At 37.7% G+C, this 25139-nt stretch overlaps 1 protein-coding gene across 1 annotated transcript; it reads left to right on the top strand.

Moving 5' to 3' along the window:
- Positions 1-2218: 2218 nt before the first annotated feature.
- LOC109020055 (WUSCHEL-related homeobox 1-like) lies at positions 2219-5293 on the top strand. The gene is made up of 4 exons (XM_019002448.2): positions 2219-3095; positions 3217-3528; positions 3761-3843; positions 4448-5293. The coding sequence occupies exons 1-4, from the start codon at positions 2915-2917 to the stop codon at positions 4955-4957; spliced, it is 1086 nt and encodes a 361-aa protein (XP_018857993.1). The 5' UTR covers positions 2219-2914; the 3' UTR covers positions 4958-5293.
- The last annotated feature ends 19846 nt before the right edge of the window (positions 5294-25139 follow it).

The following is a 25139-nucleotide window of genomic DNA, read 5'->3' as shown; positions in this document are numbered from 1 at the left end:
TTCCGAAGGAGAGTACTCCTAGGCCAGATGGTTTTGGCTCTGCCTTTTATGTTTATTGCTGGGATTTTGTTAAAGAAGATGTCGTAGAGGCTGCGTGTGAATTCTTCTCGGGTAACCCTTTACCTCGTTTTTATACTGCTTTTTATATTGTGCTGATTCTTAAGGTAGAAGATCCGAAAAGTTTTGATAAATTTAGACCAATAGCTTATGCTCGGTGGTTTATAAAATTTTTTCAAAGATCTTGGTTAAAAAAAAAAAAAAAAAACTCATCACAAATATTGTTACCCAAGACTACTCCAACAGACCCGATCATTTTCAGGCCAAAGCCAGTAGTAACGTGTGTTTGCCGCAGTTGCAGGTGGTGGCGGCCATGCGCTACATGACTACTGTCCCATTTTCTTAACCTCTTTCACCTTGTTTTGGACAACCATATTCTCTTGAGACTCCAGATCTGGTCTATTATGTACATATATATATATTTTTAAATTAATTTGTCCAGTAACGAAAAAAGGCTAGCCGATTGAGACGGCCGAGACATGATATATGCGCAGCCCCAACCAAAAGCCTATATATCGACAAGGAGGCGGTTCCTATGAGAAAATGTTGGTACGTGGATCTAGCTAGCTAGCTTGCCACTGATCACCAGCAGCTCGGTATCGATCAGTACGTACGTACGTGTTTAATTTGATTGTCCTAATTAGCTTCATCCTGCATTATTACATTTCACTGTAGGTACGTAAACCTCATCAATTCAATGCATTTTTAGTACCGTATTTGGCTTGGGTTCTCTTGTTTATTTTCTGGGTAAATTTCGAGTCAGTCGTATCGAAATCTGTAAAGTCAAAGCACAATCTACGGTAATCTTGGAGAAAACATTCCTTTATGCTTTAAACTAGCACATGAATATTACGTAGTACTAATCATCAACATATAAATATATAATATTGAGAGAAGTACTGTTATATGTACAAATATATATTAGAAAAATAAACATATATCACATACTTTTATATAATATGTTAAATATATTTTATAATAAAAATAATTTTATAATTTAATATATCATATAAATTTGTGAATTTCTTTGAATAAAATACTTCACTAATATTATTTCGACTTTAATTTATAAAAAATAATTTATACAAATCTCACGTAGAAATTCCATACATTATTTTTGTAAAAAAGTAAATTCTACTTCAGAAACTATAAAAGAATTTATTATTCTTTAAGTCTCGAGATTCACTTTAAAAAAAAAAAAAAAAAAACTTACACAAAACTTAGCATTCATTAAAAGCAAAATCTCCATTTTAATAACAATTGACTCAAAGCATCAAACGTTTTTTCCTAATATTTTATTTGAAGTGAAAAAGGGAATGCTTGGTACGTACTTTTGTGGAAAAATGTATCACACAGAAATTTCAAAGATACAGACATAGACTGCTAGGCTTTCAGCATGCAGTAGTCCTAGCTAGCCTAGCTAGCTAGCTAGGCCCCCTATCCAATAAAGATATAATTAAACAATTATGGCATTCAAATTCTTTCACTGCACCCAGGTACGTACACTACGTATAACACTCCAGAATCGAGTCATTCCATCATAATGACCAAAGGGATTATATATTTTGAAGGAGGAAAGTGAGATGGCTGCAAGTAGCAGGACAAGGACAAAACAACAAGAAAAACCCTAAAAATTTCAATTTATTCAGAAAAGGGAGTGCAGGAAAGGTAGATTCCAAGCAAAGACAGTTGTTTTAATAGCATATAAAGGTATAACATCATCCTAGCTAGCTACCGTATGATCTTAACCTAGAAAAGGAGTAAATATTTTTTTTATTCGACAATAATGGAGAGTAGATGGGATTGGATCAGAGATCTAGTGAATATGTAAGATGAGGTCGAGTACGTATGCATGAAAGGGTAAAATGCAGAATGTGAGAAGCAGCAGCAGAAGATCCATATATACAGCTAATTTATTGTTTGTTTTGGAAGAACGTGAGAGAGAGGGTGCATGAACTGTATGTATGGACAGAGAAAAGGGCAAGGAAGGGCAGAAAGAGGGAGAGATCGTCATCACCCTCTAGAGGCAGTTCGGATTGAGAATAAGTATGAAAGGCACGGGACGTGAGGTGAGCCATAAATGAGATTGGGGGTAAATAGAGGGTGATGAGGCTTATGATAACCCTCATGATCGTCACGTCGTTTTTCTTTCGCTACTCCCAAAAACCTCCCAGAATTCCACGTTTCCTCTCCTCTCTCACTGCTTCCTCTCAGAATCTCAGGCTCTCAGCCCCACCACCCTCCCCTCCCCCTCTCCTCCCCTTCGCCCTTTTTCCCCTCTGTATCTCTCTAAATAGCCTAGTCAACCTCAAGTCTTCCCTGCTTTGTTCCATATTAAACCAACACCATTCTCTCTTCCTTTTCGATCGCCTGTCTAGCTCTCTACTTTTTCTCTTTTTTTACAATGATCAATCCCCATCTTCGAATGTGGGAAACTCAAATACTTGCTATTTCAGCCCAACTACAACATTGCTGATCAAAATAATAACCCATTTTCAACAATAGGTCTCTTTAAAAGTATCAACGCATATGACTAGGAGGTAGATCATATATATCGACTTCCTATGAGGTACATGATGATTATTTCCTATTTCATAACCCACTCCCATGCAATGCCTTGAATGCTGATCTCTTCCCACATTTCCACTACTCCAAAACCATTCTTTCTCGATCGGCCATCATATCAAAATTTGATACCCTCAAGTGAAAGTGAGGGTAAGAGATCTATTTAAAGCGCCACTTTACTCGCCTACGCTTCCTGTTCCATTGCATAGTTCTCCATTTATAACCCCTTCATTCTGATCTACGAACACAGAGAGAGAGAGAGAGAGAGCCTTCGTGCCTTTGTTCTGTCAACATGTGGATGATGGGTTATACTGATGATGGGGAGTTCAACCTTCCTGATTCATTCAATGGCCGGAAACTTCGGCCTCTCATTCCAAGGCCTTTGCTATCTGCCAACAACAATTCAACAACCACGCCATCTTGCTTGAGCCGTCTTCATGGCACCGATTTTTTTTCACAATGTCACCATCTGAGTATGTGTTTGCCGTGCATTTGTGTAAATTTTTTATTTTTTATTGTGCGTATACTATGCTTTTTCCTAGTGTGTGCGCTGATCCCCGTGTTTGTGTTTCATATGCTTTTTTGTTACAACAGCTCATGTGGCGGAACAAAACAAGAGAGACTACAATACTCCACCCGTTGTAGTGAGCTCAAGGTGGAATCCGACACCGGAGCAGTTGAGGGCACTGGAAGAATTATATCGACGTGGGACGCGGACTCCTTCGGCCGAGCAAATTCAGCATATTACTGCACAGCTTCGAAGACACGGTAAGATTGAAGGGAAGAATGTTTTCTACTGGTTCCAAAATCACAAGGCGCGAGAGAGGCAGAAACGCCGTCGTCAAATGGAATCGGCTTCCGACGAGCACCACTGCGATATTGAAACCTTAGAGAGGAAAGAATTAGGTATGCATGTATAATCATTAACTTAATTTAGTCTCTCTACTGTTATTATGATCACAGCCACGTGAAGTTTAGGTCTGGCTTTTTTGCTGGCATCTTCCATTCCATTTGTTGGAGGTGTTTTTTTACCCTCCCTAGGCTTGTTAGAGATGTTTGATTTTTGTTGCTTTTCTCTATTCTGATAGTTCTTCGAGATGTAAAGTTGTATTCATTTTGTTTTTCTTTTTGTCTTCAGGGGCAGGCTGCATGAAGACAGTCTTTGAAGTTGAACAGACCAGGAACTGGGCACCCTATACGAACTGCAGTATTCTGGCAGAGGTCTATATCTACCATCCTTTGTCTCTGTCTTTCTACATAGGCTAATCCTTCCCTTTTCAACTTGGAATGCTTTTAGTCTCTAGAAAGTCAGTAAGAATCAATTAAGCAGGGATCATTTACATATGATTAGGAACTAGATCATGTTGAGTTTATAATAAAAAGTAGTATGGGAAGATATTCGCTAGGGAACCAAGAAAAGCTTTGTTTGTTGGGAAATGAAAATGACCTAAAAGCTGGATTCCTTCCTTTCTGTCGGGATCGATGCTGCTATGAAACTTAGCTGAGATTTTGGGTCTTGTGCTTGTTCATGTCATTTAGGCAAGTTTTAGGGCACCCACTTGAAATTCTATAGAAATGAGCAACTTGATATTGAAAGGACAATGCTAACCCTAGTGCACTGGTACTGTCTCTATGTTGGCTTCTTATGGACCAAGGCCATGGTCTTTAGATCAAGTGATACTTTGATCTTAAGCTGATTAAATTAGGGAGTGCCCCATTAATTAAAATTGGTACTTTCAGTTCAGTTTGTGAGATACATATAATACAAATTATCAAATATCAGAGTTGAAGATTTCATGTGATGAATGTCTATAATGATTTTCAGGAATCTGTTTCAGTCCAAAAGTCAGCAAAAGCAGCAGCATTGGCAGAATGTAGGACAGATGGGTGGATCCAATTCGATGAAGGAGAATTACAACAAAGAAGAAACTTTGTGGAAACGAATGCCACGTTGCAGATGATGCAGTCGTCTTGTTGTGCTCCTCCCACCCACCTCATTTACACCCCTACTTTATCTGCTGCTACTTCTAATATTACTACTACGACCACTAAGGCCCCAGCAACAGTAAGAACAATTGACCAAAAGTTCATTAAGACTCGTGACCTGAACATCTTTATGGCACCCTACAGAGAAAGTAGTCATAACCTCTTGGACAGTGTCAGCAATGAACAAGATAGCTGTGGGGATTCACAAACCCTTCAACTGTTCCCTCTTCAGAGCATCAGGGATGTCAACGACAACATTAACGACAGAGAAACTGAGATATCGGATTCAGCCATGAATGCCAACTTCACACCTTTCCAGTTTTTTGAGTTCCTTCCATTGAAAAACTAAACCACATCAACATGCATGGAAATGCAGGCTATGTATGGAAGATGATAGGTTGAGTTGGGATGTTGTAATCTTGTCGGAAAATGGAACTTGCTTGTTTTTAATCATGGTAGTCGTGCTCAACGATGTTGGTTTTTCTTCAATATTGTAGCTGCTTTGAAACCTTCCATTGACGTAGGAAAGCAGCTTCAATTTACCACTTCATCCATTTGACTAGGGATGACAAATCTAGAACAATATTTTTCTTGATAGTTAGTATAATTCTTAAATAACTATTTGTAATTGCGTGATAGTTTCCACGCTAAGCTTTAGATCAGAAGTTGATTGACTATGCTTGAATATTAGCTTCATGTGGCAAAAAAGATCAAAGAATATTATTATTATTTTCATCTTTTAATTATGTCAAGGGTTGCGAATCAGATAATATGGTATCCCTCTTTTACCTCTTTTCAAACGAGCAGTATATACATCAGAACTTGTATATATATGAAAGCACAAAAATGCAATATATTATGGCATGTCTTTTTCCAAAAGACAAAATTTTGGCTCTTATTTTAACCACGCAGGAGCCAGGACACATGACCTTTTTGTATCTGAAAAGCCATTAAAAATGTTGACAAATTAAGTTATAACCAAGCTTAAACAGCTGATATGTTCATGAATCAAGTAGGGAGAAAGAAAGAAAGAAAGAAAGAAAAAGGAATACTCTTCCATCCCACGGCCTGGCTTGTACGAGGCAGTAGTATATATTTCTTACATACGTTATAAAAGATGGAAATGCTATATTATTATAGAGTAGATTCATCCAAGCTAGACCGGACCCTTGAAACAACAGACAAAATCCAAGGAAAGGTAAAGGAAATATAAACTACATATGGATGGAGGAATTGGGATGAAAAATAGAGTTTTTTTTTTTTTTTTTAATAAGAAATCTATCAACTTCATTAGAGATAACAATTACAGACTTTGATCACCAAGCCAAATGGCTTGAGAAAGGAAGTCGATTTGTAACACAATCTCATCACATTTGAATACTCTCAACACTCTAAGCATAACGGGCAAACTGATGAGCTGCTATATTCCCCTCCCTATACACATGATTAAAGATACAAGAATGAAAACAACTCTTAAGCCTACAAACTGCAGCATATAGAGCACCTAAAATAGATTCCACCATATTATTTTGTTGAAGGGATTGTAATAGTAGCAAACAGTCACTGCCAACAATAATGTTAGAGATGCCGATGGTGGAACACAGTTGAAGGTAGGGGTGGGCAGCGGGGCCCCGCCCCCGCTACCTCGCTCCGCTTCTGCTTCGCCCCCGCATGGCGGGGTGGGCAACCCCGCTCCGCCCATGCGGGGGCGGGGCCCCCGCCCTGTATCTAGGGCTCCTAGCAGGGGCGGGTGACGGGGAGGGCCCAACCTCGCCCCGCATATCCCCCATCCCGCCCCCGCCCCCGCCCCTGCCCCAATTTATATATATATATATATTATACATATATATAAACATAAATATATATTTATATTTTACAAATTGTGTATATATAAATATATATTACAATTTGTTATATTTGTTCACAAAATATGCATTGGTAAATTTAAAAACTACATAGTTTAAAAATTAATACACTACAATTTATACAAAATATGTACTAGCAAATTTAAAAATTAGATAATTTTTAAATTATATTCATATTTACAAAATTTAAATTTATAATTTGGATTTAAAAATATATTTTTAATTACTTTTATATTTATAAATAAAATAAATGTAGTATTTTTTTTAAGTGAAAAGAGGCGGGGCGGATTGGGAATCCGCCCCCGCATCCCGGGAAAGGGGGATGGGGGTGAAAACCCCAACCCCATAAGGGGCGCGTAGCATCCCTAGTTGAAGGTCTCGAAAAACTGCCAAGAGCTCAATCACTTCGGGATGTTCAACTTCAAATTCAACTTTACTAGCTGCCATTATTACCTTCCCACATTCATCTCTCAAAATTATTCCAATCCCAACTTTCTGAAAATTCAAGAACATTGCCCCATTAGTATTAAGTTTCAGACTAGCCCTGGGGCTGGTTTCCAACCAAAGTGGACATAGGTTTGCACCTGATTTTTCTCTATTACTGCTTTATAAATGTACATAAGACCTATAGCATGATTAAACACATGCCTAGGGCTTAATCTAACTTGCTCAAACTCTCATATATTTCTCCTGTACTAAAACACCCAAGCTAGACAAAAAGTAACTCTAAGCTGTCCCTCTCCCCTCCTTCTATCAGTTTAAGAGCTATATCAAACACTTTGTAGCCATTAAAAGCAGAAACAAAAGGCAAAAATTCTTTCCAATACTATATGATTTGAGGGCAACTAATTAGAGCATGATGCAAGTCTTCTTGAAGATTAGAGGAAAGACTGCACATGCCATCATTATTAACAAATTTTTGAACCAAATTATTCTTTGTTGGAAGACCCTGATCTCTACAAACATGCCAGGCAAAAACTCTAATCTTGTTAGGAACCTGCGTTTCCATAAAGCCTTCCACACCTTTTGCTGTCTAACCATATCTGAAGTTTCAGTACCTGAACACCTTTGATGTACCCAGATGTTCCTATAGCAGCTCCTAACCAAGAATTGACCATTTCTCTCATATTTCCATGTCCATTATCTGATACACTTCTCGGAAAAATGACCACTTTAAGAATTTTTGACACACCTCTTGGATTGAAGAGAGATCGAATCTTCTCAATGTTCCACCACCCTGTTGTTTAATCAATTATTGAAGCCATAAACTCTTCCCTGTTTTGAACATCAAGAGGATGTACCTAGAGCAAAAAACTGTATCCTGGCAGCCACTGTTCAGTCCATAAATGAGTTGATTTACCGTCCCCAATACGCCATCTACAACCCTCCATTAACCACTTCTTAGCCTCCCAAATGCTCCATGTATAGGATGGACTATACCCCAAAGTAGCTTCCAAAAAACTAAATTTTGAGAAACATCTAGCCTTCAACAGTTTATGGATTAGTGAACTCTCATCTTGTAATAACCTCCAGTCTTGCTTTACTAGAAGAGCAAGATTGAAAGTTCTTAGATCTTTAAAACCCATTCCCTCTCTCGTCTTACTCTCACACATTTTACTCCAACTAACCTAGTGAATCCGTCTTTGTAACGCCCCAATGGAATGCCCAAATCACATGGCCTATAATCTAAAAGGACTAGTCAATGATGCAATTGGATCACAATTTACCCCCCTTAAATTCCTGACGTCCTCGTCAGGCCTGTCCATTATAGGTGGTATGGCTCAAGTTCCACATTTTTGGTTGGGATAGGCTCTGATACAATTTCTAACGCCCCAATAGAAGGCCCAAACCACATGGCCTATACTCTAAAAAGACTAGTCAATGATGCAATTGGAGCCCCATTGAAACCTTATAAAGAGCAAGAACTTCTCATTCTTAAGTAATGTGGGAACCCATACACCACCTACCCTTATCCATATCATATGGGGTATCACACTCGGGTCTAGGTCGACCCTCCCATTTTTCATGTTGATGTAAAATCTTATTGAAATCTCCCAATACCATGAGGCCCCTGACTACAACATAAAGTTCTTAACAAATCCCATGTTCTATGTCGATTACTAGCCTCAGGAGAACCATAAAATCTCGTTAAAAACCAAGACAAACTCCCTTTAACAGCTTCCACAACAACATGAATATGAAACTGAGAATAATTGATAATAAAAAGAGAAACATCCCTCCCCCAAAATAAGGCCAAACCCCTTTCCTACTGCAATAATCCACAACTAAACAATTCGCAAAACCCAATTTAAATTTGCTTACCTCTAATTCACGTGCTTTCAATCTTGTTTCTTGGAGAAACAATATGTTGGGAACTTCCCTCTTCACTAAATCGCAGAGGATACAAATGCCCTGTGGGTTCCCAAGCTCACGGACATTCCAAGATAATATTTTCATTGCTGTCGACAATGCTGATCAATAGCCACCGCTGACACTTCTATGCCACTGTGCCTCCTCTAGAACTGATACTATGCTAAACGAGCCACCACGCTTTGTTGCCGTAACCTCTTCGCCATCTTCACTTTCAGAGATCTTTCTTTTTTCTAGAGGCTAAGTGTCGGCTCCTAGACTAAGATCCCCCCTCGTCGAATCCCTTGGATAACCTCTTCCATTTATGGCCTTTCAAACCATTCGGGCTTGGCCATTCATCACGACCCAAACTCTCTCCAGCTCCCTTTTGGCTAGGCCCACCCCATGTAACGTATTAGGCCTTTCATTCGAAAGGGTATAAGACGACACAATTTTTGGTTCATCCCCTAAAACATTTCCCGCGCTTTTGTTCTTCCCTTTCCCCGAAGCTATCCCTGAAATTTTGACCCCTAACACCATTGGTTCCAAGATTTCCTCGATAGCATGCGCAAACTAGGCCACTTCCTTCGCAACGTCATTTACCTTTCCCTTAATATTGGCCTTAAAAATCAGGCAAGTTTTTCCAGAGTCCTGAGTCGAGCTCCTCAGCCCTACATCTTCTTTCCCCATCGTTACTTTCACCAGAGTAGGCTTATCCACCTTCTTGTTACTATCTGAACGTTCTCAACTACGATGATCTCGGAATTGATTGCCATAAGTAGAAGCCCGCAACCAGGAGCCATACGGGAAAGACACTACAACCATTGACTCTGCCTGACTCTTCCTCTACCCACAATCCTTATCCCCATGACCCAAATAGCCACACCTATAGCAGAAACTTAGCAGCCGTTCGTAAGAGAACTGACCCAACAAGATTCTCCGTCCCCCAGTGAAATTTTTGATCCTCTTAGTAGAGGCCTTGTAACATCAAGCAATACAGGAACTCGCATGAACTCTCCCCTGGCAACCTCTCATTTTTCTATGTCGATCTCCTCCACTTTCCCAATTTTTGCACCAATTAAATTACCTACATAGTCGTTCCTCGCTCTTAAAGGGAGACAATGGATATGCACCCAAAAAGAAGCCTCCATGATCTTGATTTGATGAACCTGCAATCTACCATCCACTTCCTTTAACAGCACCAACTGCTTGTCGAATGACCATGGGCCTTCTCTGATAACCCTCTACTTATCTCTATGATCTTCGAACTCAGCAAGAAACAGAGAAGCACTTAGGTCCCTAAAGGTGATTGGTTTAACTGACCTCCAAGCCCTCCTCATTGTCACCTTAAAAGCTTCCCTATTAAAATCCTCCATAGAGAGAGACATCTTCCAACCTGCTAGTGTCAAGCACCACCTCCTCTTCTTCCTTCTTCGTCAATGACATAAGTTGATATAGGTTATTTAGATAACACTCATCCATAGAAGCAATGTTCTCCCCAAAGGGAATCCCGCAATAAAGCCAAGCACTACGAAACTAAAGAATACTGCACTAGGCAGGGAAATCACCCCTACGAAGACAAGCGCTCGAGAGAAAAAAATTATATAGATTTGATAGGGATGAAAAATAGAGTTAAAATGGTGATATTGATGCTGTCAGAGCTTGCCTTTGTTGTTGTAGTACTACTTGTGCTTGTTGATCATTTGGTACCTCCCCATTCAATCTCTTTGTTTCACTAATCCACCCCGTTTTGCTAAGCATCGAAAGGGAATTGGACGAGGTTTTACTCCTATATCAAGATATTTAAACAATTTTTTTTTTTATCTCATATGTGTAATGTGAGAATCTGCTTCCAACCTGGACGTAATTCTCTCCTTTAAAGTACGAGAACGGCTACAGACACAAAAAGATTATACAAATCAAAATTCACAAATTGATGTGGCTTCTTGGAATTCTTTAGATCTATTTTATAATAAAAATAATTTTACAATCTGACGTATCATATTAAGTTACATCAGTTTTTGATTTATTTTTGTGTAATTTCTTTGTGGTTAAAGTATTTCCCTTAAAGTACAGGTACACTGCGTTTGGAGTTATGTTAATAGATTGCCCAGGCATATATAAATTGGGAGTAAGGATCAAGACAAGGGGCCTGCTGGTTGGAAAAGTTTGTACCAAAACGGTATCAAATAAATCTCTAAACTCTCTTTGATCAGCTTTTATCCTAATTTTGAGAAGAAATGATCTACTAAACTCTCTTTGATCAACTTTTATCCAAAACGGTATCAAAAGTTTGATCTACATGGTATCAGAGACCTTGGCTAGCGCCATGCTTAATTCTGTAGACTATTTCTTTTAAAGTTCTTCTGCTAGCTTTACCTCTCACAAAATTTTCTGATTGCTCCTGCCATTTTGATCTTGTTCCATTACATGAAAAGATGGTTATGTAAAAACAATGGTATCACTTTTTGTTTTTCAACGTTTTTCTTTTTTGACTAGCTTTTCGTCGCTCAGTGCTTTCCAACCTTCAACGCAGTTTGTTTTGAAAATAAAATTTAGAATTAGTTAGCATGGTGTAGATCATCTGATCTGTGAAAGACCTGATCCCAACATTAGGGTCATTTTCGACTTCCTTTTCGGCAAGCTTGTCGCCATTCGGTGCTTTCTAACCTTCAGTTGTGTCCATCTTAAAAACACAACTGAACATAGGAATATAACCAACTTAAAAGCAAAGCCCATGTGACACAAAGTCCAGCCCACGGTTAGAGGGCATCCCGGTAATAAACATGAATCGATATGCACTATTTGATAATGACCAAACACAAAAGGCACCAGCTTCTGAGAACAACAAAATGATCATACACCTAAAAAAGAAACAATTATGTTGAATTAACTAGAACACAACTAATTATATGAACCCATTTTAATATAAAAAGATTGAATTAATACAAATACTTGATTTGACCTCGTTGACAAAATTTTATATGTTATAAACTATATGCATTCGAAACGTTTAGATTCGAAACACAATTGAATTTTGGAATAGAACCAACTTAAAAGCAAAGCCCACGTGAAACAAAGTCCAGCCCATGGTTAGAGGGCATCCACGTAATAAACATGAAAGGTATTAATTATAGTTCGTCTAGAGCTATTATTTTTAAATAATTATAATATATACAGATAAGCCAACAAAAACTGTTTATAGCCACTAACCGTTTATATGAAAGGTATTAATTATAGTTCCATTCCTCGCAAATTAAGCATTATCATGCATATTTCCAAAGGACCATCCTATACTTAAAGACGTAATCTCCTGAATTTGTTATTAGGAGAGGATGGGAATGGTATATATTTTCGTATGAGATCATTTTCGTATATTTAAGTCCATGTTACATGTGTTACATGGACTTTTCTTGCATCATTACAAAGATTTCTCTATACCAAATTAATATGATCTTAATCATCATATGCAAATGTGACTAAAAGAGCATTAAGATATAATGCTGAATTAGAGGAAGATGAACCTAATATATAGCACTATAATAGGGCTATATTGTTATTATAAATAAGATAGAAAGTAGAAAGGCCCACTTTTTATTATTTTTCTTACAGTTTTTTAACTAAAGGACACTCATGTTTAATTATAAATAAGATCATTTCGTCATTTGAAATAAAAATACAGGAAACCAAAAATTTGAAATAAAAGTTCAATCATTTGAAAAATATATTATAACTTAAAAATTTCAAAAATTAAAAAGTGATCAATTGTCACCCCTTCCATTGTTCAGCCACCACAAATTGGCCATTATTAATGTGAGCCACTATGTAGCAGCTCAACCTCTATGTTAAGAAAATAATACAAATAATTAAATCTACATCTTCTCATAAGGTTGAGCTTTTCGAATAAGTGGTGATTTTACATACTATCAGAGTAGAGATTCTGAATTCGAACCCTGACTTTACACTCTACTCTATTTAATTAAATATTTCACATATTGGGTACACTCATTGAGAAAGAGTCTGGCTCACACGTGATGTAAAGTGTTAAAAATATAATACAAATAATTAAATCTACTTATTCTCATAAGTTTAAACTTTTGATATAGGTGATGATTTCACACTTTATGAGCTAGGGGTGGGATCCGACTCCAACAGAGTTGGAAAGCCCACCTCTGACCTTCGACTCAGAGGTAATTTCGAACCTCGACTCCGATCGAACTCTCCGATTAGAGAGAGAGAGGCACAAAAGAGAGAGAGAGAGAGAGAGAGAGAGAGAGAGAGAGAGAGAGAGAGAGAGAGAGAGAGAGATGGCTCAATCGGTGCGTTTGTGACCACGTGCATCCTCAACACTGCCAATTTGTTCATCTGGAAGATACCTTGACAAAAATAGAAAATGAAAATTAAAAATGGAGGTGACGAAAAGAGGAGATCGAATACTTATATATGTGTACTGTATAAAAAAAATCAAGCTATTGATTAAAAGGAGCGAACGATAGGGGATTTGTACCTCGAAGCTAACACTCATGGGCCCCTAGAACCAAAAATTAGATTAAAAAAAAAGAAGAAAAGAACTCAAAATGACAATGAATCTTGAACCCAAAGCAAACTTAGTAGAGAAAGCAAACGTGATAGACAACTGAGATACAGATTGATACAAATTGAGACAGACGCACAGACTGACAGACTAATACAAACTAAGACAGAGAAGAGAATGGGTTTATTAGGGAGTGAACAAACAAGATTGTGGCAAGTAGGAGATGATATACTTTATATAAACTAACAATTGTGAATGTTATTGCAGCTCAAAGTAATCAAACATGAGGAGAATATCAATATGAGAGCTGGCTTGTTAATCAAAGTTGGCAATTCAAATAATATACATATATATATATATATATCTATCTGAATTGTTGGTTGTGCAGTGTTATTTTGACAAAAAAATAAGAGTCATGCTACACCCATCAATTAGAGGTGAGCAACGACTTAGTCTGAGTTCAAATTCGAACTCCGACTCTGACTTGTGTAGGCTTTGATTTGATTTCGACTTCGACTTGTTAGAGTCGGAGTGTAGTCGAATTTGGGCTTTCTGTTTTTCTTCATATTTAACCCGTTTTAAAAAATAATTTTTGTGGCCTTTCAAATTTTATTTTTTTCCAAAAAAGTTAAAACTAAAACTAAATTATTCACAGCTAATTTATTTTTATACTAATATCTAACTTATTTTTATATTAGATTTATACTATAGTATCTAATTACATTTTATCATACTATAGTATTATATATTACTTTTAGTGTCTAATTACACGTTATTATACATTAGAATTACATGTTATTATACTAATACCTAACTTATTTCTAACTTAATTATATACTTGACTTTTTAGTGTCCAGTTACATGTTATTATACTTTAGTAAATTAGTATATGTGTTATTAATTTATTATACTAGACTTATTTAAATACGAGTGTCTAATTTATTTCTATACTTGATTATGCATGGTAGTAATACTATGATATTTACATATACTAAACTATTATTAGTCTATTTATATTATAATATAAATATATTATTTTATAATAATTAGCTGATACTAGTATATTATTAAATTTAACTATATAAGTTCTAGTTATATAACTATATTAGTATATATGATAAATATATAGATAAATATATATTTTTATAATATATGTACAATATCAGAGTCGGAGGGCAAAGTCGGCGTTGGAACATAAAGTTGGAGTTGGAGTCAGTCCAACGACACCTCTGGCTCTGACTCCAACTTCGACTCTGTTTTGTCAGAGTCGGAGCGGAGCTGGATAGGAGTCATAACGGAGTCGGATTCGAAGTCAAATTTTCTAATTTTTGCTTAGCCCTACCACTGAGGGTGTAGCCCGACAAATTCTCCTGAGAGGGAGACGATAGAGGTGAGCTCTTTAGGAGGGAAATGGGGAATAGGTGCGTGCTCTTGGCATTTAAGGCATTTTTTTTACAAAGTCTTCTGCATCCCTGAGAGAGTTAGGCCAGTAGTATCTCGCCCTGTATGATTCGTGCCGCTAAGGCCAGTAGTATCCCGCCCCGTATGATTCGTGCCGCTAAGGCCAGTGGTATCCCACCCTGTATGGTTCTCGCAGACTCCTTCATGTATTTCGGCCAACACATCTTGGGCTTGCTCGGATGGTATGCATCTTAGGAGTGGCTCAGCGAAGCCTCTCCTATATAGGGTTCCTTCTACTAATACAAAGTGAGCCTGATCTTTTGTGCTTCTTTCCGATAGTCCGGAACTAGTCCCTCGTTGAGAAACTTTACAATGTTGGTTGCCCATTCTGGGGGTGGTGATATCTGGATTGTGGACTTATCCTGAGGCAGCTTTTGCCAGGCAATTAGCTTTATAGTTTTCTCCCCACGGGATTTGTTGAATGTGGGAATATTGGAAAGGTCACGCTCCTCTACGACTCACTGGAGGTATTTTTTTCAGATTTTCTCCTTTAGTAGTGAACTTTCTTGTTACTTGGCCGACCACCACCCGGGAATCAGCTTTTACTTCAACCTTAGCAGAACCTAATGACCTGGCTACTGTCAAACTAGCCAATAGTGCCTCATACTCAGCTTAGTTGGTTGTGACTTTGAAGCTGAGCTTGATTGCGTAGTTGAGGTCCTCTCCGGATTTTGTGATTATGTGCACCCCTACTCCCCCCCAGTTTGGCAGGACGAGCTTTCGACTTAGACCTGCCAGGGTTTGCCTTGGGGTGCAATGATTATTTCTTCTGGAAAGTTTAAGAATTCTACCACGAAATTTGCCAATACCTGCCCTTTAATCGTAGTACGAGGAAGGTATTCGATTTCGTACTCACTTAATTCGATCGTCCAGTTAGTCATTCGACTAGATATATTAGGTTTCTACAGTATTTTACTTAGTGGGACATTCGTGAATACTTTTATTGGGTGGGCTTGGAAATACGGCCTTAGTCGTCTGGCAGCGATGACCAATGCGAATGCCAACATTTCCGTTTGGGGGTATCTGGCCTCTGCGCCTCAAAAGGCTCTGCTTAGTAGTCCAGTCGCTGAACCCCTTCTTCACTCCGAGTTAGGACACTAGATATGGCATTTGATGATACTGCCAAGTATGCTGTTAAGTCCTCCCCGAGATTGGTTTGACTGAGGGGCGGTGGATGAGCTAAGTATTCTTTCAATTCGATGAAGGCCCGACCACACTCGTTGTCTCATTCCTGTGCTTTCCTAATGACCTTGAAGAAAGGAAGACAACGGTTGGTTGATTTTGCAATGAAACGGCTCAGAGCAGCCACTCTTCCCGCCAACCTTTGGACTTCGTTGATATTTCGTGGCGGTGACATATTCACAATTGCCTTGACCTTATCGAGATTGTCCTCGATTCCATGATTGGAGACCTTGAAGGCCAAGAATTTCCCCGACTCGATGCCGAAGGCACATTTCAACGATTTGAGCTTCATTTTGTATTTTCTGAGCGCCGCCAAGATTTCCTTGAGATCGTCAAGATGTTGCTCGAGTTTTCTGCTTTTGACCAGGAGATCGTCTTCGTAGACTTCCATATTCCGCTCAATTTGGTTTTTGAACATTCAGTTGACTAATCTCTGGTATGTTGCGTTTGCATTTTTGAGTCCGAACGACATTCCTTTGTAGTAGTAGAGTCTTCGGTCGTTGATGAAAGCCGTTTTTCTTCATTATCGGTGTTCATCCTGATTTGGTTGTATCCCAAGGATGCGTCCATCAAGCTAAGTTAGGGGTGTCCGGCCGTCGAAACTACTATTAAGTCTATCCCCGAAAGGGGAAAACTGTCTTTAGGGCTGACTTTATTCAGGTCAATGAAGTCTAGGCACATTCTCCACTTGCCTTCTTTACCAAAATGACATTGAAAAGCCACTCGAGGTAGTGCACTTCCTTGATGAACCTTGCAGCTAGAAGAAGATCTACTTCCTCGGCGATGGCCGCATACTACTCCGTATTGAAGCTGCAGTATTTTTGCTTGACTCTTTTCACATCGGGTTTCACGCTGAGGCGGTGTTTAATTACTGATGCATCAATTCTAAACATCTCTTCGTGGCTCCATACGAACACGTCTCAATGTTTGGTGAGGATTTGTCTGATGGCATGGCTCAGCTTGTTAGTCATTTTGGTCCCCATTCGGATAGTGTGTTTCGACCTTCCTGGGTCCACTGGCACTAGGACTAATGGCTCGTTGGGCTCCCCCTGCCGTAAAGCCTCCTCATCTCTCACTTCTCTGTCCAGTTCTGTCAGTGCTAGAGGTGGGGGCAGGATGGCTCCTTCGTGGTTTTCTTTGAGAGTTCAAACTGCTATCGCATTGGGCTTAATTTCTCATTCATAGCAGTCTCTCGAAGTCTTTCGTTCACCACGCATTTCACCTACCCCCAATGGGGTTGGAAACTTTACTTTCAGGTGGTGTGTAGAAGATACCGCCCTCACGATGTTTAGGGATGGTCGCCCGAGAATCGCGTTGTAAGAGGAGGGAGCTTTTACCACAAGAAAGTCTATGATAAAGTGATAATAATGTATTAAATGAGCATAGAGTTGAGGAAATTTTAGAGCAAAATCATGTTACATGCTTGTTTAATACATTAAAATGAAAGTAGGAAAGTTTGATGCATGACTAAAAGGGAAAGAGTTTTTTTTTTTTTTTTTTTTCATGAGGACACAAATGCAAAAAATCACCAAATTTATTCTGTGTTCACTTATATCCCTCTCTCTCTCTCTCTCTCTCTCTCGTTCTCTCACTCTCACTCTCCCTTTCTCTTTATTGTTTTCTTTTCTAGTCCTAGCCTCCAGTGATGAACTGCATGGAACAGGAAGGGATAACCAACTCATGGAATATTCGGGAGAGAAAGTCGAGCAAGGGTTCGGGAAGAAGGGTAATAAGGGGAAAGATTTGTGGAGCAAGGGGAGTTTTGCTGCCAGAGTAGATTTTGGTAGTCCTTCCATTTTCTTGTTTTTCTATTTCTCTCTCAATCTTACTCTGTGATGTTTTTTGGGTTTTCTTCCATTGTTTACCAACACACTATGTGTGAGTAATCTCTAAAACTTAGGCTCGGAATTTCTTTGAATGGTTTGTGTTTCTCCTAGGGTTTGTGATTTCCAACGTGTTTAGCAAGTGGTATCCAGAGAGTTTTCTTTATCATCTGTTATATGATGCCGTTCCAGAGCTTACTTACGAATCCTTGATTCATCGTAGACTGAAGGGCACGGTGGATTCTTGGCTTGTGTGAGACTTTGGTTTTTGTTAGTACACCTAACAAAAATTTGATATTAATTTGATGGTGGTTATTTCAGAGTTTAAGTTGAGCATGAATCATATATATTAGCCAGATATTTTGTTCTTGACCGAAATAGTGTTTAAAGGAAATCGAGAAATCCTAAACCCTTCTTGTAAAACTAATATGTGAGAAGGAACCTGCATCGTAAGTTTTTGACAAAAGTTTCCTTTGATATCGAAAAAATTGTTTTAAATATTTTTTTTTTTGAAACTGCAAAGCTCAAGAATTATTGAAAGATTTCCCAAAAAGATTTTCTAAAAAGATTTATTGAAACTGCAAAGATACATTGTTCAAATTGAAAGAAAATAAAGATTAAATCACATCATTTCATTTCTGTGCATACCAAGTTTGACTCAATAGTCTAAAGACTTGTTTCCATCCCTTTTCCATCACCATTCTTTCTAAGTTTGAGTAAATAAGAGAGAGAAAGGGATATTAGTGAACACAGAATAAATTTAGGATTTTTTTGCTTCCGTGTCCTCATGTGAAAAAAAAAAACTCTTTTCCTTTTAGTCATGCTTCAAACTTTCTTACTTTCATTTTAATGTATTAAACAAGCATGTAACATGATTTTGCTCTAAAATTTCCTCAACTTTATGCTCATTTAATACATTATTATCACTTTATCTGTCTACCATGAGGGATGTTGTTCTGGGGGCTGTTCCGACCAAGATGGACAAAGTGATCACTCTGATGGGTTGGATTAGGTCTCCGATGAAGTCTTTGAGGGGCGTAGGTGCTGGGCGCAATCGATCTGGAGTGATCCCCATTTTTATGAATGCTTCCCAAAAGAGGATGTTGGCGGAGCTGCCATTATTGATCAGTACCCTCCTTGTCAGATAGTTGGCAATTTGTGCAGTTACCACTAGATCATCATTATGGGGGTGTAACAAGCCCTCTTCGTCCTTTTCGCTGAAAGTTATGAGGTGCTCTCTTGATTAAGCCCTGACACTAGGAGATGGCCTATCGAGCATGGGGTGCCAAGCTGGAATGGACGCATGGTCTGGACTTCTCATGCAAGGTCTATTTTCCCTTGTGTTTTGTTTCATGGGTCCCTTTCTTATCGTTTTCTCGATTTGACACTCTCCTCTGGTTAGTTGCCTTATTGTCCGCTCTTTCCATCTCGGTTCACCTAGGGGCTGTTAGCGCTGGAGTGTGTCTTCAGCATTTATAAAATAGTCTACGCAATAAGCAGCTTCACAATCAGGAGGTAAGTTGCTGGTCTCTTTGCAATTCATCGTCTCTTTGCTTCACAATCAGTAGGTAAGTTGCTGGTCTTCTCCTCTTCCGGCTGGCCATGACCTGCATTAAGAAGAGAAGGGTCAGCTCGGTAAAGTTAATAATAGTCCTAGGCTGTAGGGACCCAAACCAAGCTCTTGTCGCCCCTTTCAACGTAAAGGGGAATGCTCTGCATGCTACCTCACTAGGAAAACCGTGTAGGGTCCTGTGGGCCTTGAAGGTTTCTAGATGTTCTAAGGGATCTTTTGACGCTTCATATGCATCTATTTGTGGAACTTTGAATCTCAGAGGTAAAGGTACTGCCATAACCTTGACGCTGGTGAGAAGTTGATCCATAGTTGATGATGGGCGTATTTGTTTGGCCACCTCATCATACTTGTTTTGGAGCTTCTGGATTTGGAGGTCTACCCTGCGTCGTTCTTCCTCCATTGCCGTTGCATTGGGAGGTTGAAAGACCTTAGAATTATGGCTTTGTTGATCTCCTTCAGGTTCCCTGCCGTCCCTTCGCAAGGCTGCGTTCTCCTGACGAAAGGTCGCCATGTCATCCTTGAGTTTCTATGTGGTTGCAGCCTGCTCGTTGACCCTTCCATCCATCGCTTCAGGTTGTTCAACTTGTTCTTCTCCATGTCGTGAGGCTTGAGTGCGCGTTGTTGCAGGCATACGACAGACACGCTATTTATAGGAAAAAGTGATCCCATAGACGATGCCACTATTGAAGCTGAAAAAATTGTACAATAGGCTGGAGGGAGATAAATAGTCATTCCCGGCCCACTAAGTTGACTGGGCCTCAATCGGTATTGTTTGGAGCCTCCGGCAATGTTTCGGTGCTGCTGTACGGTGGCGATGCGTACGTCCATGGCGGCGAATGAAAGATAAGTACAGAAAAAGTAAAAAGAGATGGAAACCAAGATTTACGTGGCCTATGTCCACGGGCATTTGGGGAGGGGAATCCACTATAATATATCTGTTTATAGTCTCACATGGTCTCTCCAATCTCACAGTACAAGCCTACAAGGATTGCTAGTGGTCTACTAGCTGAGTAAATTCTTCCTGGAGCTTGTTGTAGGTTGAAGATATGATCGAGAGTGAGTGTTGAAATTGTTTGGACATCTCATTTTATACGGTCCTCCTCCTGCAACTGTTGGTAGTTGCGTATCTGACCTTTATTGCACATGCCAGCCTACCATAAGGTGGCTAGTCTCCCTTGCGTGTGTTAGCTTCATTTCTCTTCCTATTTTCCTTCTAACCCCTCTGACACTCGTATGCTCTCATGTTCCTCATTGTCTCTTTCTTGTTTATCTTCTTATTCCTAGTGGTAGGCTGGGCCCAACTATGGGCTATGGTATTTTATCCTTCTATACAGTTATGTCTCTCTCTCTTCGGTAAGTCTCTTTTCTGCCTCTCACTTTAGGCTATGTTTGAATGTTGAATTGAGTTGAGTTGAGTTGAGTTAAAATGATAAAATATTATTAGAATATTTTTTTTAATATTATTATTATTTTGGGATTTGAAAAAGTTGAATTGTTTTATCATTTTGTATTAGAATTTAAAAAAATTCTAATGATGAGTTGAGATAGATTTGAGATCCAAACTAGCGCAAGTCTCTCTCTCGATCTGTGAGCAATGATAAACATGACGAAAATGGTGTTTTGGTAGAAAATATGTTTGGATGAAGAAACTTGTGTTTGAGAAACGTGAGAGAGAGAGAGGATGACTTTGCTTCTAATCAACGCGAGTCTCGTTGTTCACGCTAAGAAGGAACGGGTCGCTCGTACCGAAGATACTCATGGAGACGATGCCGTTGATCCTCTTGAAATTTATGATATCCTTTTTCCTTTATATGTCGCTTTATTTTTACTGGGTTTTCTCTTGGGTTTCCATTTAGTAGTTGAGCTCAAGTTATTGGAAAGAAAAAATTTGGGATCTTTGACTCCAATTGGTAAATTTCGTGAGGGATATAAGAGATCCGGAGCATCCATACTCCTTTGAACAGCTCAGCGTTCTTTCGGAGGAATCGATCACCGTCGTTGAGAAGGTCGGTCGAATTCTGTTAACCATTTCTCTGACTTCCAATGATTGGAGTGGTTGCGATTGCTTTTCTTGTCATGGTGTCGGTGCATGTTTGGGGAAAGGAAATATTAGATCAGAAAGTGAATGAAGTAATTGAATCTCGTTATTTAACGAGAATATCAAACTCCCAAGCGCTGCCTGGTGATTTGGTCATGAGCATGTGATTCGGCCGGTTAGTCTATCTATTCCATAATTTAGTATTTGTACATTGGATTATAGGTATTTGATGCTTTTAGTTTTTACCCTACTCTACTTATTTGCAAGGGAAGCTGTAGTATTTTTTTTTTCTAATAATTATTGTTATATGGTCTGTCAACCTAATTTGTGAAGTTGAATTCAAAATTATCCACCAGATTCAAAGATTATAAGGCCTCTTCTTTTTCTTTTTCTCTTTTTTTTTTTTCCCCATATTTTGCATCAAAATCTCCTACGAAAATTTAAATCTATAGACTGTTGTTTGCTAAAATGCTCTTTTCTGTCGATATTAACATATGAGCACTTCTACTCACCTACCTCCTTCCCTCGTACACCACACGAAAAGCGTGATATAGCGTGATATGACTTTTCTTCTTCTTCTTTCTTTTTTTTTTTTTTTTTTTTTTTTTTGGAGTTAAACGTGCTTTTAGATAAAATATCCAAATCATCCGTGGGTTTCGATTTTTTTTTCTTATGCGGCTATGCCCTGTAATCTCACAGCCATTCCGTTCAACCTCATAGTTCACAGCCATTTCCGTTTTTATTATGAGAAGTGCGTTGATCTGAGCCAGCTTCTCGTAACAAAGCATATTGTTTTTGTGCTTTCAACGGTTGTGATTCCATTTGGATCGAGATGGGACAGTTTGTGCTTCATCTAGGGTGTCTGCTTTTGCGTTTGCTCTGATTTTCATTGATCTGGTTAAGCTTCTCTTTGGTTTTTACTTGGTTTGCCCCTGAGAGAGGAATTTCTGGGGATAGGTTTCGGGGGAAGGGATTTCTTCAGAGAGGGTGAGGCTTCACGAGAGAGGGACTTGGAGTTTTCAAATTTTCAGATTCAGGGAGCTAGTTGGACTGGACTTCAAGTTGATTCAGTTTGCCATGTAAGATTCGTGTGGCGTGTGATGAGTTAAATCGCACTATGAATAGATTTTCTCTTAACTTATACATTGTTTCTTGAACATGTTGAAGAATTGTGCTTATTGCTTTAGAAATTGGGATAGGAAATGAAATTTGGCTGCAAAATTGTGGTGGGCACAATGATTGGGTTCTTAGGGGCAGCTTTTGGGAGTGTGGGAGGAGTTGGTGGTAGGGGTGTAAGGAGTTCGGTTCGGATCGGAAAAACCGACCGGATCGAACCAAACTCTAGACTTGTTAGTCTCGGTCCCATTAATTATGGATTGAAAAAACCGGACTGGATTGAACTCTTATATATATTTTAAAAATATTTTTAATAATTTAATAATTTATTTTTATATAGTAATTATATAAGTTAATGATGTAATTTTTATCTAATTTATTATTATTGATCATATAAATTCTTTTTTTAATGAGTTAGTTACGTAATAAACATTAATAATTCACTTAATTTTAATTAATTTTTTATTAATTTATTTGAAAAAAAAAAAAAATTAGGCCGGACCGAACGGATCGACCAGACCGGATTGATAGCTACTGATCCGGTCCCTAAGTATGCTTGGGGAAGAAAGCCTCTAAAAAAAATTGACCCGGAATGCGCTTGGGTTCCTTCCTTGTAAGCTTGTCATTATGTAATTCTTAGATTTCCGTCAAAACATAAGCTAGAACTCTCTCTGCCTTTCAATTTTCTGCAACTGTGAAAGTTGTTCAAAACTTTTTGCTTTGTGCATGATTTCTTTCACTCAAATCACTTGAAGTTGCTATTTGATGTGAGATTAAATCATTAATGAAAGACCATGCTTGTGATTTTGTAATTCATATATTGTAATTTTATATTTTGTAATGTAATGTATAAATAACAAATAATATGATATTTAGTGGATTGCATCATGTTGCATGCATTTTACAGGATGATTATTGATTTTTTTGTTACATGCATTTAGGTAAAAAGATAATTAGTTGTTTCTAGTTTTAGTTATTTTTATATAAAATTTAGTTTTTCATTTTGATATATTTTTATTATTATGGATAATGTTCAATGCATTAGTATTATGTTTTCAACTTGACTTTTTAAAAATTTTTTTAATAAAATATAAGCTTTCATATAAAAATAATAATGCTTTGAAAATTTTTGTTTCAAAATTATGCGTTTCAACTTGATTTTCAACATTTTTTGTTTTGAATTTTGTAGGTTGGGTTTGGATACACAAACCTTTTCATCTCATTTCATCTCATCTTATTATCTCATCATTACAACTTTATCAAATTTTCAAACAAAAATATAATAAAAAATTTAACTTTTTCAAATCTCAAAATAAAAATAAAACTAAAAAATTATATTTAACAATATTTTATTCAACTACTATTCAAAACATCTCATCTCATCTCATCTGAACTGTTTATCTAAACCCAACCTTAATAAATATAGGATTTTACATAAAAAGAATTACGCTTTTAAACATGGATATTTCTTGAAAAACCTTTAATAAAATATAGGCTTTTATTAAAAGAAATTATCTTTTTAAACTTTAATTAAATATGGAATTAAAAAAATAATCCAGGTACGACCCGATACCGGATTTTCGAGTTTTTAAAAGCCAAATTTTTCGAGTACAGGACTAGATTGAAATCCAAGTTTCAGGCTGGGTATCCGGTTTGGAATCTGGATGAAACAATGTTACATCTAATCATTATAATTTTTCTAAACTTCCAAACAAAATATAATAATTAATTCAATTTTGATATCATAAAATAAAAATTATCTTAAAAAAATATATTTTAATAATATTTTATTTAACTTTTATTTTTCATTTCATAAAAAAATAAAAAATTCTATACATAAGCCCCACACTCCTCAGACCACTTAAAAACTTGTAATTTTATTTTTTTTATATTTTATATTTTAATGTAAAATATTAAATATGAAGGTAAAAAAATAAAATCACAAATTTTTAAGTAAAATAAAAAGTACGAGATTTCTGTACACCACAACTCAAAAAAAAAAAAAAAATACAAATAGAGCATAAGCCTGTCTGGTCCATTGCTTTCTGACCCAAAGCCCAAGAGTAGGTCGGCTACGTTACAACGAAGCGATCAAATTCAACTCACCCTTTGGACTATGACATTGTCTCTTCAAAAACATTTCAATATGGTACTATTGACTAAATAATCTAATTATTCATGCACACATGTCTATGACTATTACAACAAAGCAAGGACTAATGATACTGTAACTGGAGAGCTTAAGGATGGGGAAGAATTTTGGCATATAATTTCTAGAGGAAAAAGAAATAGAAGAAAAGATAATTAAACTCGAGAAAATACAAAAATTTATTCGATTCTCGCAAGATATCCTTATATATCAGCTAGCTCTAGTACATGAGTGAAAACAAGCAAGAACGAACGAGCACATGAATTGAACAATGTATCTTTCTAATGAATGAATATAATCATTGCACCAAATTAAAAAGATATATAATAATGCAGTAATATTTAAGAAAGATCTGATCGATCTCAACCTTTCCGACCCCTACTGCCACCCCAGCCTCCATTTTTAGAAGGATCATGCCCACCGTTTGCTGCTGGTTCACTG

Source organism: Juglans regia, chromosome 15, assembly GCF_001411555.2.
Source record: "Juglans regia cultivar Chandler chromosome 15, Walnut 2.0, whole genome shotgun sequence".
NCBI classification, from domain to species: domain Eukaryota; kingdom Viridiplantae; phylum Streptophyta; class Magnoliopsida; order Fagales; family Juglandaceae; genus Juglans; species Juglans regia.
This window is presented reverse-complemented; position numbering and strand designations above follow the sequence as displayed.

Coding starts and splice junctions, on each gene's coding strand:
- LOC109020055 (XM_019002448.2), top strand. CDS start 2,915: ATGTGGATGATGGGTTATACTGATGATGGGGAGTTCAACCTTCCTGAT. Junction 3,096..3,216: donor TTCACAATGTCACCATCTGA/GTATGTGTTTGC, acceptor TTGTTACAACAG/CTCATGTGGCGGAACAAAAC. Junction 3,844..4,447: donor ACTGCAGTATTCTGGCAGAG/GTCTATATCTAC, acceptor AATGATTTTCAG/GAATCTGTTTCAGTCCAAAA.